The sequence below is a fragment of the Squalius cephalus genome (genome assembly GCF_949319135.1).
Source record: "Squalius cephalus genome assembly, chromosome: 8".
NCBI lineage: Eukaryota > Metazoa > Chordata > Actinopteri > Cypriniformes > Leuciscidae > Squalius > Squalius cephalus.
In genome coordinates this window covers 6,042,792-6,058,439 of record NC_137129.1, presented here as the reverse complement: position 1 = coordinate 6,058,439, position 15,648 = coordinate 6,042,792, and the positions used below count along the sequence as shown (strand labels likewise).

At 37.4% G+C, this 15,648-nt stretch overlaps 1 protein-coding gene across 1 annotated transcript in view; it reads left to right on the top strand.

The window, feature by feature from the left end:
• The window catches only part of cdk6 (cyclin dependent kinase 6), a 41,848-nt gene extending 32,239 nt beyond the window's left edge, over positions 1-9,609 (top strand). The window contains exons 6-8 of the mRNA XM_079879325.1: positions 7,738-7,788; positions 7,882-8,017; positions 9,395-9,609. Of these exons, the coding sequence (XP_079735451.1) occupies positions 7,738-7,788; positions 7,882-8,017; positions 9,395-9,544 (337 nt within the window). The 3' untranslated portion in view covers positions 9,545-9,609. The remainder of the gene's footprint in view (positions 1-7,737; positions 7,789-7,881; positions 8,018-9,394) is intronic.
• The last annotated feature ends 6,039 nt before the right edge of the window (positions 9,610-15,648 follow it).

Genomic DNA, 15,648 nt, shown 5'->3' with positions numbered 1-15,648 from the left:
GCAGCACACTTTCAGAAACCCTCCACCTTCCCCAGCTCCACCTGTATAGATCTGCTACGGGTAATTCATGTACACGATATTGTACAGCAGCAGCATGTCTTACATGCTCACAGCAGAGTGTTGTGTATGTATTGGCAGTAGCAAGTCCCATACTTAGATTTATTCCACCAAGATCAAACATATCAACATTGTCATATCCATTACCATACCAAACACTCCGAGAGTTGTCATGACAGAAATAATTTTAGAGCTTTAACTTAAATATTTCAGTTTATTTCCAAGGCAACATTTTTATTTTTCAATTAGTTTAAGTTTTTGCAATTAAAGGGGTCATGAACTGCATTATTTTATTATGTTTCATGGGGTGCCCTTATAATGTTAGCATGATTTTTACATCAGAAATTGTCATAATTTAGAAATAAAAGGCATTTTTCCTAGCCTGATTTTAGCCTCTGATTTGAACGCTCTGTTTGAAGGGGCGTGTCTGTGTGAGACTTCAGCGTTAACGCCCACTGCTGTGATTGGCTGACATGTTTGCATATAAATTAGCTAGCATTACATGTGGAACTCTCTCTCTCTTCAAATCTTTTACTACGTTTTTTACTATTACAGCTATCGAGATTAACGAATCGTGAAAAGTAGTGATTGTAGCATTATGTTTAAATCTATTCCCAACACATGAAAGGTTGCAGTGATGAGCATTGAGCAGATGACACAGTCTGTTGGTTGCGTGAATAAAGATCTTATCATTGCAACGCAATTTCTGCACTCTCACGAAAGCTTTCACCAAATAACAATGCTAACAAGATGTAAATGCAGTAAGAGCTTCATTGTGCAGTGTAACAGCGTCATTGATTTCATAACGAGTTTTGGCAAGTGTCCAGATAAACTCGCGCTGTGTGATTGACAGCTGAGGCGATTGGAAAGGAGTGTTCTTTGATCGCTTTCTGTACATAATTTAATCAGTTTAAATAAGATTATTTTCATCCTACTAAGAGAAACAATGTGAAGTTGATTGTTTAGTCACTGGCTTGATTTACTGAGGCATAAACAGTATTGAACGATTCTGAGAGAAAGATAATCAATCTGAACTTGAATAATTAAACATCAGAAATCACTGATCAGGCATTAGAATAAACATGGTTACTTGCATGTTTGTGGCATAGATCCATATCATAAAAGTCTGTTTGCAAAGCCTGCGTCGAAATTGCAACTACCAAATAATCCACAGTGAAATGCACCGAATACAAATAATGCACTGCTGAGACATTCACATTGTTGAAAAAACAACAAAAAAACCCCCACTTTCCTAGCATTAGGATCATTTGGAAGGTAATGGTATTGATCCCGTGTCGATCTTTTCTTGTTCTCATGTCACTATTCACTAACGCGCCAGTGGGCGGAGCCAAAGACATGGTGATGTAGACGTAGATATTCTTCTGCAAAGGCGGTCTTTCACTTCCCTGTGACTTCATAAGTCACAACTTTTCAGATGCTGTCGTTTTCTGGCCTTGGTTTCAATTAAAGCTGTTTTTGGAGTAACAAGGAAGTTTTTAGTTTTGAAACTTACTGGATATTTGTATAGTATAACGACCTCTTAACTGTCAAAAGATCAAGCTGGAAATCTTTAATTCTCAGTTCATGACCCCTTTAATATTTGTTTTATTTAAAGGTAGGGTAGGTAGGATTTTTATAAAAAACTTTTTTTCAAATTTGTTTAAACTGTCTTTATATACCAATACATAATTAAAATGTAAGTGCTCTGAAAAAGAGAGTATACAAATCGAGTGACTGTAGACCTTTTAATCTGCAATAAACACAGCTCATTATTTCCATCCGGGACGAAACAATTGATTGGTTTGGGCGACTGTCACTCACTATCGCAACCATGGCTACCACCCCTGTTGCTAGATCTGCCCATATGCGCGCGCACCCGTTTGATTTGAGGAGTGCAAGAGAGGCGTGGAACCTACGAAGAGTAAAATTATGGCAGAGAAAGAGCATTCAAAATTCAAAGCACCTGCATATTCAGTCAGCGAAGGCAAACAAGGCAAAAACTACTTCCTCGGACCCTGGTTGCCCGCACTCTTGAACGACCTCCTCTGCTTCGCCCTCGACCCCGGACCTGTCCTCGAACCAACGAAGCGGTACTTGTCTCCGGAGTGTAGTCCTCATTAGAGTCAACAATGTCAACAATGTTTTCATCATGGAAACTCGCAAAACACCGTATATGTTATGAATCTTACACAAAATTCACCTTCATCACAGTGTAACTGATGGTAATGGAAAAACGTGTATCAATGCAACCTGTTTTTAGCTTTGCCTTATAAATATAGCTCGTTACCTATAAATATAGCTTGTTACCGAATCAAACAAAGTATATTTTAAACTTTACCAGTATCGATATGCTAGCTTGATAGTGAGTACTAAAAGAAATCTTATTTGTTTATATTTATAGTGATAAAGTTAGGTATTTTATTACATGTGATTCTGACATGATGTCACTGCATGCACTGCGCGTTCATGTGTTTTGGGGGCGTGGCTTTGGAAGGAGCTCAGAAGGGAGGGGGTGGAGTGAATGGAAATAATTAGCTGTGTTTACAACAGTCGTGAGAGGTCTACAGACACTCGATTTTTATACTCTCTTTTTCAGAGTACTTACATTTTAATTATGTATTGGTATATAAAGACAGTTTAAACAAATTTGGAATGTTTTTTTTTTTTTTTAGAAAAATCCTACCTACCCTGCCTTTAATTGCAGCTTTTTTTCAGTGAACATAAAAGTTTTTATTAGTTTTAGTCTTGGTTAACAATAATAATGCATTGTTGACCCATTTCATTCCAGCTTGTCGATGATGTTGAATTACCCGCCCCTCCTCGTGCCGCTGGGGGCAATTGCGTGGGCTGATGTTTTCCTCTCCCGACGCGCCATAACAAGTGCATAATCGGATGAACAGGGAGATTTGTGATGGAAAGCGCAGACACACAAGCAGGGACACACTTTCACACACATCCTGTGTTTCACATTCTAACAGGCCCACCTGTCCGTCCCTTCCGGTATCCATTGATGGTGTTTGCTTTGCAGGAACGGTAGATAAACATTAGCTGACTCAGTGCTTAATACAATAATCCCATAGTTCAGATAGGAAAGTTATGTTTAGTTTCAGGCACATAACTATCTGTTTAAATAGAGGCGTTGCATTTGTTAATTACCAAAGAAACATTAAAACATCAGTTATATCCATTCACGTGTTTGGTTTCCACTCTCTAAAGCCATGTTGCATAAAAAGGCCACTGTGCTGGGCTCCTGGCATGCCTCCATTAGTGCCTGGAGGTGGGGGGGTAAGGGGGGCTTTCATTGCTGCTACCAGCACACCTTTTCTCCTCCTGCAGGTGATTAAGAATGCTTTTTAAAAGGCCACCTGTTGCAGATTAAAGGGCACCTGGGACCAGGTTTCTCCTCTGATGTCTGAGAAGTGCACCGCGCTGTACACGCCAACCCCAGTAATGGATGTTTTCAGTTCACCTGAGAGCTATAAAGATGTGGTGCGCCTCGGCCAGCAACATATTGTATGGCTTTGTTTAAGATGGAACTTTAACTGTTGAGGGGACAGCGTTTTCCTGGAGAGGATCGTGTAACGTTGGGCCTTGGAGTTTGCTCTGCTTCAGTTGTATTGTTGAGGGTTTTATAAAAGATCTTTACTTGTCTGATGCTCACAATGTGTAAAGTTTAGTGTCATACTTCACGCAAGTCTGTATCTCTTGGATGTTGTAGTGATCAGTCAGGGTGTTTCTGAATGACAGAAAATGCTTTTGACGTTCTGCTTTTCCAAGGGTTGACCATTGCGTGAAGAGTCAACGTGCGACGGCTTTCAGATCCTTGTTTACGCTCTCACAACCTAAAGCTGCTCTCACAAAAAGTAGAGATACCAACTATGTCATTTATTGTTATTTATTAATTAATTCACAAATTAATGAAATGTATTAATTTATTCTAGCACACGCCTCCCTAAATGTTTAGTAGATTTAAGAAGAAATTTCACCGGAAATTAAGTTTACATAACTCAATATGCTTCCGCAGTTTGGACAACGAGTTTTTGAAGGCTGTGAAATGGTTCGTTTTAGGCAAACATTTAAAACTAAACAAATCTTTAATCTTTTTTTAGAAAACTGAAACATACTTTCTAAGTATGGCCATTGGTGCGTGCACTGCGCCGAGGAACCATCTTCCATTTTGCTGATCAGTGTTAAAAAAATGCTGGGAAGTCTGTGAACTTCACATGGCCTTACAAGAGTGATTACTGATGTACTTTCGACTTCGAGGACCTTGATAGAAATGTAGTGGAGTGAAAAGTACCATATGGTCTTTCAAATGTAGTGAAGTTAAAGTCATAAGTTTCCAGAAAAAATAATACTCAAGTACAGATACTCAAAAAGTAAGTTTTACTTAAAGGTGCTCTAAGCGATGTTGGGTGACGTCACTTCTTGTTGACGTTTAAAGTATTGTCAAATAAAATGGAGGCTAGCTAGACCCTCATCCGCGCACTAACCCCCCAAATCCTTCTTGTCGGTTATTGGCTGGAACAGTTTATGTTTCGTGGTGCGGGTTAGCCCAGTTGGAGCCTGGGCTGTCTACAGAGACCGCGTTTTTTTACAGTGTGTTCAGGGGACAGGCAGCTAGCAGATAGTGAGGAGATGTTTGCTGTATGTGACAAAAAATGTCTTGGCCTAAAAAACACGTGACACTGCTTTAAGTACAGGCCTGTAAATGTACTTTGTTACTGTCCACCTCTGACCATATGAAACCAACATGAACACAATGACAACTTGGCACTTAAACTAATTTTGCCTTTCCTGCATCATGGACGCTCTTCGTAATTGACTTGCACGCACCATTTCTGGCAGACCAGTTTTCACAGATTCAGATACACTGATGCATTCCAGAGGTGGCGCGGGTGGAATGTGGATGGAGACACTGGCCCTTGGAGCGTGACTCAACTGCGTGTACTGGCCTGGTGCGAGCGCCCTGTGCTGTGCCCACTCACTCAGGAAGCCTCTGCCCTGGCATAATGTCTGCCTTGTGCAAAAAGCCACTAATTCATTCAAACTACCAAGTAGCCCAAGGGAAGGCAGAATGTGCTCTAGACTAGAGAAATTCAGCCATACTTACTTGTTTTGGCATGACACTGCTTTAGGTGAGATCTGCCCCCCTTGACTGTTAGAAGATAGAACAGCTTTTGTCTGATTTAACTGCTTGGGACTGACTTTGCCTTCAAGGGTTTCAGCAGTTGATGTGGTATGTGAACGACACAATAAAGGCCATTTTCTTTCACAAGCGTGTTCAAATTGAAAAGTTACACGAGCATCTGACACGTCTGCCTCACCTGCCAAGAATGTTCAGCATCTTTACCGTATAGTAGCTTGCTAACGACATATATTTAAAGCAATAGCAGAGTCCACACCACGACTATAATAATAACAGCACAGAGGAACAATATCGTTGGGATCACTTTCAGAATTTTTAACGGGATTAACGAATCCATCCTACCTTAAAGTCCCCATGAAATCAAAATTGAAGTTTTTTGGCTTTTAGTATGAATATGTTAGCCTTACTGTTGTCTCCAAAACAATGACAAAATTTGCGTTTAGAACCAATATGGATCAATGATTTTGATGACATCTTAATGCGTTATGAAGGAGATTAGGAGGAGAAACGGTTAGAGATTAGGAGAAAACTGCGGCTTTACCGAGCTCAACGGCTCTGGCCGAGCTGTGATATAAACAAAATGCTATTGGCTAATTTAAAATGGGGAGGAGCTGTTCGATATGTCCCGCCCTGTCTTCCTGTTTCAGTGGAAATTACGTCAACACATTGAATAATGCTGCGTGTTTTAAGGCACTTCAGTGGGCCTTTAAAGAGCTCGAGCATTTAAAATGGCAGACGACATACTGCTGCTCTCACTTATAATAAACAGGACGTTATTGTCTGCTGGTGTGGACGATAATTTAGTTATAGTTAACGTTTGTGTTGTGAACTGGCCTGTCGTCACATTATTTCTGAAAAATATGCAGACTTTTATCTGTCTGTTTCTCACCAATCTTTAAAGGAAGTCTTGAAAGCTTCTGAACCTCATTCAAAAATGGAGGCGTAAGGAAATGTGCTCAGTTCTGGCCCTTTGTCTGATTACAGTTGCGATCAAGTTGACGCTTTGAGTGGCTGTGAAGGAAGAGACTTTGAGATTTTGGTGCTTGTCTTGCTGTAGGGTGACATCTGGTGGTGGTAGGGGAAATTACAAGTGCAGTTTTTGCACTCTTTTTTCAAAGACTTGACTCTGAAAATGATTTATTAGTGAGCTAAATTTAGTTAATAATTCACATATGTCTCTGTTTCTGTACTTCGGTTTTGTTCTTTCACACGGTTCATCTTTGCTCTCTCACATAGAGGTTTGTGGAGAGCAAAAGCAGACGGCAGGGATAAATAGCTTTTTTCTCTCTCCTTTACTCTGTGTGGTGTGTTTTGGAGACTGAGCCCTGTGCTTGTGGCTCCTGGAATTTGTGTGCATGCCAAGGGAAGCATGCCCGCCCACGGGTGTCCTAACTGGCCTGAAGCCACAGGCACCAGTAGCAGTCCGGGCGGGTGGACTTCAGCATGCGCTAAAAAAGTCCTCAGATCTTCTCGGCCTCGGGCTGGCCAGGAAACAACGCATGTACAGTAGACCAATGTCTGTTATGTTGCTTTAGGACCTTATTTATAAAGTGCAGCTTATGAGGATTTTCTTTCTCTTTGCCATCTTTGCCTCTGGCAGACAGGCAGGAGACATTCATGATTATTGCAGAATTAGGAGCGAACATCTAAACACACAACCGTTGTTTGTTTCATGACTGTCACTAGCCTGCAGCCTTGCATTTTGGTGTTTTAATCAGTGCATTTTTTTTTTTTAATTCTTTTTGGTTTTATATATTTAAGATAATTTATTTTATTTTTATTTATTTTATTTTTATTTATTTATTTATAAAAAATTTTATTAAAGATGAATTATTTTAGATATATTCTTTTAATTCATTTCTTTGAGTTGATTTTAGTCAGTGTTATTTTAGTACCATCAAGATACTGTTATAATTTATATATATATATATATATATATATATATATATATATATATGTGTATATATATATATATATATATATGTGTATATATATATATATATATATATATATATATATATATATATATATATATATATATATATATATTTTTTTTTTTTTTTTTTTTTTTTTTTTTCGATTGCATATTAATTCTAATTGTTGTGTGTTTTGGTCATTTTTGATGTTTTATTTTCATATATATTTCTATATAGTTTATTTTTTCAGTTTTTGTTATTTTAGTACATCAATAAACATGAGAAATAATTGATTTCTTGTATATCAAATAGAATCAAATTGTTGATGCTTGGCAACTATTGCTGAATTAAAGTAATTTTTATTTTTTTTAATTTGAGTTGGTATTTACAAAACTGTTTTATTTTATGGATTTACTTTCAGTTAACTAAAACAACCCTTTTTTTTTTTGCTCATTTATTTAGTTTTATTTGCTCAATTATTTATTTTAATGTATCTATTTTAGTCTGTTCATTTTTGTTTATTCTTTATGAGTAAAAACTAAAGTGTCATTGAGGTGTAGTTATTGCTACAAAATCAATCATGCAATTAATTGCAGTTTTTTTCTCTTTCTCCAGCCCTCTTTTCCGTGGAAACTCTGATGTTGACCAGTTAGGCAAGATTTTTGAGTAAGTGCCATTTAATGAATCCAATATAATGCTGGAATAACTTGTTGGTCTTGTGTTCACGAGATTGAGATTGTTTTGATGGTGATATTTCAGTGTGGTGGGGGTCCCTTCTCCAGAGGACTGGCCACAGGAAGTGGGCTTACCCCAGAGTGCCTTTTCCCCTCGCCCCCCCCAGCCCATAGAGGACCTGGTGCCTGACATGGATGAGCTGGGCAAATCACTTTTACTTGTAAGTAGAAGATAATACCAATGCTGAGGATATCTTAAATGTCTTGATAACAATTGTTGAATGTCATTCTATGGACAGATACCTTTTCCAGTTTGATACATTTTTATCCCATGATGTTTTATTGTTAATAAATCTTATTGTGCTATCTTAAGCTAAAAGAATACATTTGAATAATTTCAGTAAATTTAATATTTTTTGGAATGCTATTATGCCTTCAAGAAAATATTGACTGTTATTATATTATATTATATTATATTATATTATATTATATTATATTATATTATATTATATTATATTATATTATACTATATTATGTTGTGAGACTACAGGGTAGCTTCTTATTACATCTTTTTAATAATCTTCAGTCACTTGCTATAGGGTATAATCATAACAAAGAAAGATAAAAGAGAAGACTTTAAAGTGCCCCTATTATGTGTTTTCGGTTGTTGCCTTTTATGTTATGTGTAATATAAGCTTTATGTGAATGCAAAAGGTCTGCAGAGTTTTGAAGATCAACGTGCACAAAGTGACTCTCAAAAGAAAGAATCGATTCTGAACTGCCTGAAACTAATTACTTCCTGCACAAATTTGCATAACGCCAGCCTATAGTCTTCATTGGCTACTCATGAACGATGTCTACTTCGACCCTCGAACACTGTAGTTGTAGCTGAGACCTGGAAGCGTTTGGTACGTGCTGTCGCATTTCGAGAAGACGTCTCTGCAAAAGCAAAACCAAAACCACTTTGATGCACTTCCAAAGGATGAGGATTGTTAATATCTCGTCTACAATGAACAACAAACTAAAGAAAAACTTACCCCTTAGAAACATCCTGCTTAAGTTCGGGTTGTTTTGTTTTACTATTATTGTATTATTATTTATTATTGAACCTGGCTCGAATTGATACGGTAAAACCGACGCCATCGTTACTGTTCACATCACTGTGTATCAAGCACTGAGGAAGCTTCAGGAGATGAAATTCAGATGTAGTAATTAACATTACGTTTCTGATGCACACTGTAAGCGGTCGACCAATCGCAACAGACTGGGCCATCCGACCAATCAGAGCAGAGTAGTCTCTCGGAAAGGAGGGGTTTAGAGAGACTGAATCTTCGAACGAACCATTTCAGAAACTGTGAGAAAAGAGCTGACACTGCAATGTGTTTTGTGAGAAAATTAAAGTGTTTTTTGACCTTGGATGCATGTAAACATATTATAGGAGACCTCTGAAACAAAATTAGGAACCTTTAAAAATTGCATAAAAGGGGCACTTTAACTTGTCATTGAAGAATTAATTTCATGAAAGTATGTCATTGACAACTTTATTTAATTTTAGTGCGTGACTAATTGTTTTCTCTACTCATTTCCCCCCTGCACAGCGTTTCCTGTCGTTTAACCCCTCCAGAAGGATATCAGCTTACGATGCACTGTCTCACCCATACTTCCAGAGTCTCGACAGCACCAGCAAGAGTCTGTACGCCCAACCCTTCCCCAGCAAAAAGCCCTCCCTGGAGGAGAGAGCTGCTTGAAAGACCTGGTTTCCCATCCAGTCCCCCCCCCCCCCCCCCATCCCATGAACTAGTCTTCCATAGCATAATGTCAAATGCTGCTTTTAGAAATATCACCGCAATTATTGTTCGATCATATTTTGTCTTTGCCCTCACTACTGCCAGCTAATACAGACCAACAACATGCTGCCTGGATTTACGTCTTTTACAATATTGGAAGCTGCTCTCGTCTCCCACCCGCCTTCCTCAAGGGAAGTTCGTCCGCTCAGAGGAAAATGAGCTTCTGGATTCTGAAGCCTCATCACGACACTGCCAGGAATCGTCCGTCTGTTTGCATGAACGCAATGCACAGTACATGTACAGGTCTAAACTGCCTTAACTGCATATCACTGCCGTGAACCAGCAAAGGTCTCCCACGGGACCGTGACAGTCTCACTCGGATTGAGCAAACGTAGACCGCAACTACTGCAAATTCGGGCCCGTTGAACGGAACCTCCTTACACGATCGCTAATTCACAATTGTTTTGAGCTCACTTGTTGAAGTCCTCTCGGTCACAGGCCAGGAGGATTTTTTTTTTTTGTATTGTTTTCTCCCATGTTGTTCCTCTGCAGTCCAAGCAGGAGAGTGTGGACACGTCTCCTCGTGCGACTTTTTTTTTTTTTTTTTTTTCGATGACTTCCATAACCACGGACACAGAGAATCATTTAGTGCTCTGTTTAATTGTGTCGCACGCATCCTGGTGTTCTCGTCATTCTCGAGTCGTCCAGGACAGAGCACTATTCGACACCACATCTCCTTGGCACGATAATGTAATTCTACTTGTATTTTGTTTTTTTTCTTCAATATAAATTCCACATCCTGCTCACTTATTTTATGATGTCAGTGTTGATTGTTGACTTTTTTTTTTTTTTTGGCATGTTATGTCTTAATTTTAGTGAACTTGAAGGTGTAGGTTGTTGTAGAAGACTCGTTGATGTATACCAAACAGTCTGCACCCTGTCGTCAGGGATTTAGCGCCGAGACTTAGTCGAAGGATGTTGCATGTTGACTTTAGAGTTGGTTTAGAGCAGAAATAAGCCGAGATGGGTAACAGAAATACGTGTTAGCGCGTAGTAGTTATGAAAGTCTAGTTAAAGTAGCTATAGAGTTGGTGAGTGTTATGTTCGAGGTCAGGTTTGCGAGATTCGTTCGAGGCTTGGAGAGTAACGTATTATCCCGTAATTGGTCGATTAAGTCCAGGTCCTTTTTTTTATACACGCTATGCTACATCCTTCCATTTCCCATTTCACTTAATCATCTGGATAGATCATCACAAAACTGTACCAAGCCGCAATATCCGCTAGATGGGTTGCCGTAGCCCGTTCAGTGCCTTTGTGTTTAGCACGTGATGAAAAAAAAGTGGAGGGACGGAAGAAAGGAAGGACGCTGCTTCAGATTTGAGCATTTAGCCTGGTGAATCCAGGTGAAGCTGTTTGAGGAGGGATGAGGAGCTATAGGCAGGCACTGTAGTACTACAAAACATTCACACAGTTAAAGGGATAGTTCACCCCACACATCATTTACTCACTCTCATGTTGTTCCAAACCTGCATGACTTTCTTGTGGAAGATTTTCTGAAGAATGTTGGCAGGTTACCTTTGACTTCCGTTGTATGGACAAAAACAAACACAGAGACATTTCTCCAAATATTTGTATGTGTTCAAGGGACATGAGGGCGAGTAAATAATGCCAGACTGCTCGTTTTTGGGTGAAGTATCCCTTTAAGCACTGATGCTTGATTCATTCTCTCAGGATCGGTATACTCATTCTGTCACATTCCATGCTCAGGTCTATTTATGACTAGTTTTAGATTCAACTAGGGTTCAGGTTTTAGCTTAACCAATAATCTCACAGTAACGCGTATCGATTATGGTCTCAAAGCTATCTGGATACAATAGTGTTGGGTTATTTATGTCATTGACTCATTTTGGAACGGATAATAAAACCTAAAGGTGGTCATTTCAGCATTTATTTTCTTATTTATATAATATTATTAATAATATTATATTTTATGTATTAGATCACTGTTGTGTGGCAACTTATGTACTGTTAACATTTTCAAATATTCTGTGATCAGTTGTCTCGTTGACAAACGATTTCGATTGATCATTGGTGTAAAACACCAGCATTTTGAACATCTCCACTGAACTGATGTTTGGCCGGCACAGCTTTACCCTCCTCTCCTCCAGAGAAGTCTGTGGTTGGATTTGGGGTTTTCAGAGGGCATTGGATATCAAACAATGTAACTGTATGCCTTAATGTTTGTGGGTCTTGAATAGAACTAATGTGCTTTTAGCTCGGTTGGTCCGGTGAATAATTCATAGTGTTTTAACATTATAAATGTATTAGGCTTTCGAATGTACGACCCGTTCTTGTTAGTGATGGAATTTGAATTTTGGCGTGATGTCAAAAAAAAATAGCACCTTTGATATTTACCCATCTCAGTGCTTTTCCCCTTGAAATATGCTTTTTTTGTTGTTTAACTTTGTTTTAAAGAAAATGTCTTGTTGTTTGAAATGATTTTCTTTAGTTAGTCATTTGGGAATATGTAATCGGATATCATTTTAAGCAAATTCCTTTTAAAATTGCTGGACATTGGTACATAATGTTTTGCTCCCTATACATTTTGTTCTTATTTATTGACATATCGTCTTTTTTAGTTGACCGCAGTGCTCAAGATGGCATTCTGTCAATATTAATACTCAAATTTGTATCTGATAGGACAGTGATGAACTAATGGTGCTGTCACTGCAGACTTGAACAACTGTAATCAATTAGGCAAACTCGTTCTGAAGAGAACAGCAACAATAAAAAGTGTCTTTTTAAATATTCTATTATTTTATTTTGGTTTCTTTTTATTGTATTGTATTTTATTTGTATTATATTTCACCATTTTTACGTGATTTAGTTTTATGTTATGACGTTCTCCAATTCTGACTTAAGTAATTTATAATGTACCCAATACTTTGAATTTTAAAATCATTAAGCTGGAAAATTCTATAAATCACAATAATATAATATGCTAAATCATCAACAATGAATACATATTCTAATCAATGTGCACAATGTTTTCATTCAGTTTAGCTGCTGCACAGACACTGTGTATGAAAATCGTAATATCAGCAGCTTCATTATTATATTTTATTAATGGATAATCAAGTGTTATATCACTTTAGCCTGCATCACATGTATATGGTTCATTCTACTTATGTTTTTGAAATATTAGGTAAACTGCGTGAAATGATTCCTGATGTATCTCCATTTTATAATCATAATATGTATATCTTATAATTTTTTATAATATGTTGCTCTTTGTTTTATGGATTTATGTAATCATTTTAAAAAGTTATTATTTTAGCCATCGTTTAACTGTGCACATTGATTAGAAGTGGGAAGTTTTGGTCAGGGTTTTCTCTTTTTTTTTTTGTCATTGGTTGGAGAGTGATGTTCTTTTCTTTCTTTGCAAGCACCCAATCTGGTGTAAATTAGTCATTTTAGCAGTGTATGTTGTCAGCTTTGTCATTTAGAGTGGGGATGGAAAAATGTGTACATGGAAAATTTGTAACTTTTTTTCTTTGTCAACGCTTTGATTTGTTCAACTGTATGTAATTACTGCTAAATCATTCTGCATTCTTCTGCTTTGGCATCTTTTTGTTTTTTTTTTGAGTGATGAAACCGCATGTGGACGTACTGTAGATCACGTGCACGTGACATATCTTTAAAAAAGTCTCGTCTGGTTATCTAGTCATGATTAGTCCAGTAATGATGGTTAATCATACAATAAGTAGAATGTATCTCCTTGTATTATGAAATACTGAAATTCAGTTTAAAATGAATCTCTTAAGCTATATGGTCCTCTGTTAAAACGGCACGTTCTTAAATGTTTTGTTGCTAAATTCATCCGTTGAGCTACTCTTGTCTGTAAAGAGCAAAGAATTGTACGATTTTGCAAGAACCAAATTGAAATGAGAGTGTTGGTCATTGTGCCCTTGTAGAACCATATAAGTTTTTTTTTTTTTTTTAAAGGGGTGAATGAGATATGGTAGTATTTTTGTATCTTTGTTTTTTTCTGGACTGGTTTTGCTGCTAATGTTTGTCTTAGGCTCTGGCTCCTTTACGAGTTTTATTAAACTGGCCCACCTAAAGATTCCAATTTGCTGCCATTGAGAAAAAAGCTGCTTTTGCATTTGTTTTATATCTGTATCTGCCTGACGTTTTCATATTTTTGTAAAATAAATATTCCAGTGTGTAAAACTGGGTTGTAAAATTGACTTCTGTGATGAGAGAGAACAAAGCGCTTCACTAAATCTCCCACAATTCCTTGTTTTATTATTTTACGTCAGCTCTGTGAGAGGTCATTCAGTAAATCGCCACCTGGACAAGTCTATTACTAATCTTAAAGGGATAGTTCACCCAAAAATGAACATTTTGTCATCATGCACTCACCCTCAAGCACTAGCGGCGCCAGGATTTTGATTGTAGGTGGGCCTCCAGAAAACTGGATGGGCCAGTTAAAATAAGGCAAAAAAAAAAAAAAAACGCCTTCATCTTACCCTTCATCTCTGTTTCAGCGCTTTTTTGCGGCACTGAGGACAGCGACTCAGTAGCCTACCTGAATTTAATAGGCCTAAGTAATTATCATAAGTAAAAAAAAAAAAAAAATTAAACAGGATTTTTTTTGTTGCTTTTTTTAATACAATTACAATTTCATTTTATTGTTTAATAAAATTATAGGCCTATTATTTTTAGTTTATTAACAGCAACAGCTGTAAAGATGAAGTTGACGATCGCCATCTCCGTAGTAGTGAACGCGCCTATAGAGAGAAATGCACATCATGGATTACATAATCAGAGTAGCCTATTTCTTTTCATTTTAAATTGTTAAAAAGACATTTCAAGCTTTCTTAAGATATATTTCATGCCTGTTAAGGCTGAGTTTCGTTAAGTTAGGATGAGATGTGCTCCAGTTCACGAGCAATGCAAGTGACCGTGCTGCGCCTCCATGATTATATCATCTGCTATATTTGCTTCTTATTTATTAAATCCAGGCAATTTTTTATTGGTTGATAAAAAAATATTAAAATTAAGATACAATTTATACAAAACGAAATTCACTTAAAAAAGGCTTTCTACAAAACAAAATTTAATTAGGCTAATTGGTCAAAATCATGTCTGACCCACGCCATGTCTCTCTATATATTGCGCAACCTATCTTACTCGTGCTGTTCACTTTACATAATCAACATAGATGAAAAAAATAACATTATAATATTTTAACAAATATGAAACTAAATGAGCTTATTTAATGACTACAACACGTATAGGCCTACAGACTCTCTATTTGTACAAATTGCTTCACATTCATTTACTTCTGAATTTTGCACACATAAGTTGAAAGGCATTTGTTTGTGCATAGTAAAACATATCTGAAACATTTATCAAGTTCACTGATATGCGTGCATTTATTAATTATTATCTTAATGAATATAACAAGGACGACGCATGTAAACTGCGTTGTTTTAGAATGGAATGGATCGCAAATAGATCCGAATAAAGAAACGTACAAAACTATAGTAGAAAATGGGTGGGCCCGGACCTAAAATGGTAATGGTAGCGCCGCGGCTGCCTTCAAGTTGTTCCAAACCTGTATGAGTTTCTTTCTTCTGCTGAACACAGAATATATTTTGAAGACTATGGGTAGCCAGACAGTAGATGAACCCCATTGACTTCCATAGTATTTATTTATTTTTCCTATGGAAGTCAGTGCGGTCCATCAACTGTCTGGTTACCAACATCCTTCAAAATATCTTTTTTTTTTTTTAGTGTTCAACAGAAGAAAGAAACTCATACAGGTTTGGAGCAACTTGAGGGTGAGTAAATGATGACAAAATGTTCATTTTTGGGTGAACTATCATGATCAAACTCCAACAATCAGTATCAATTACAAAGTGAATATCTAGTTTACCCAATGGGAAGAATATACAGCAGGGGACTTTCCGTGCGGTCTGGCGTTCTGTTTAGGGACAGCCTGCACCCTTTTGTGTTGTAATTTCTGTCTTCACTAGCTTTCCTTTTGTGGTTTCATA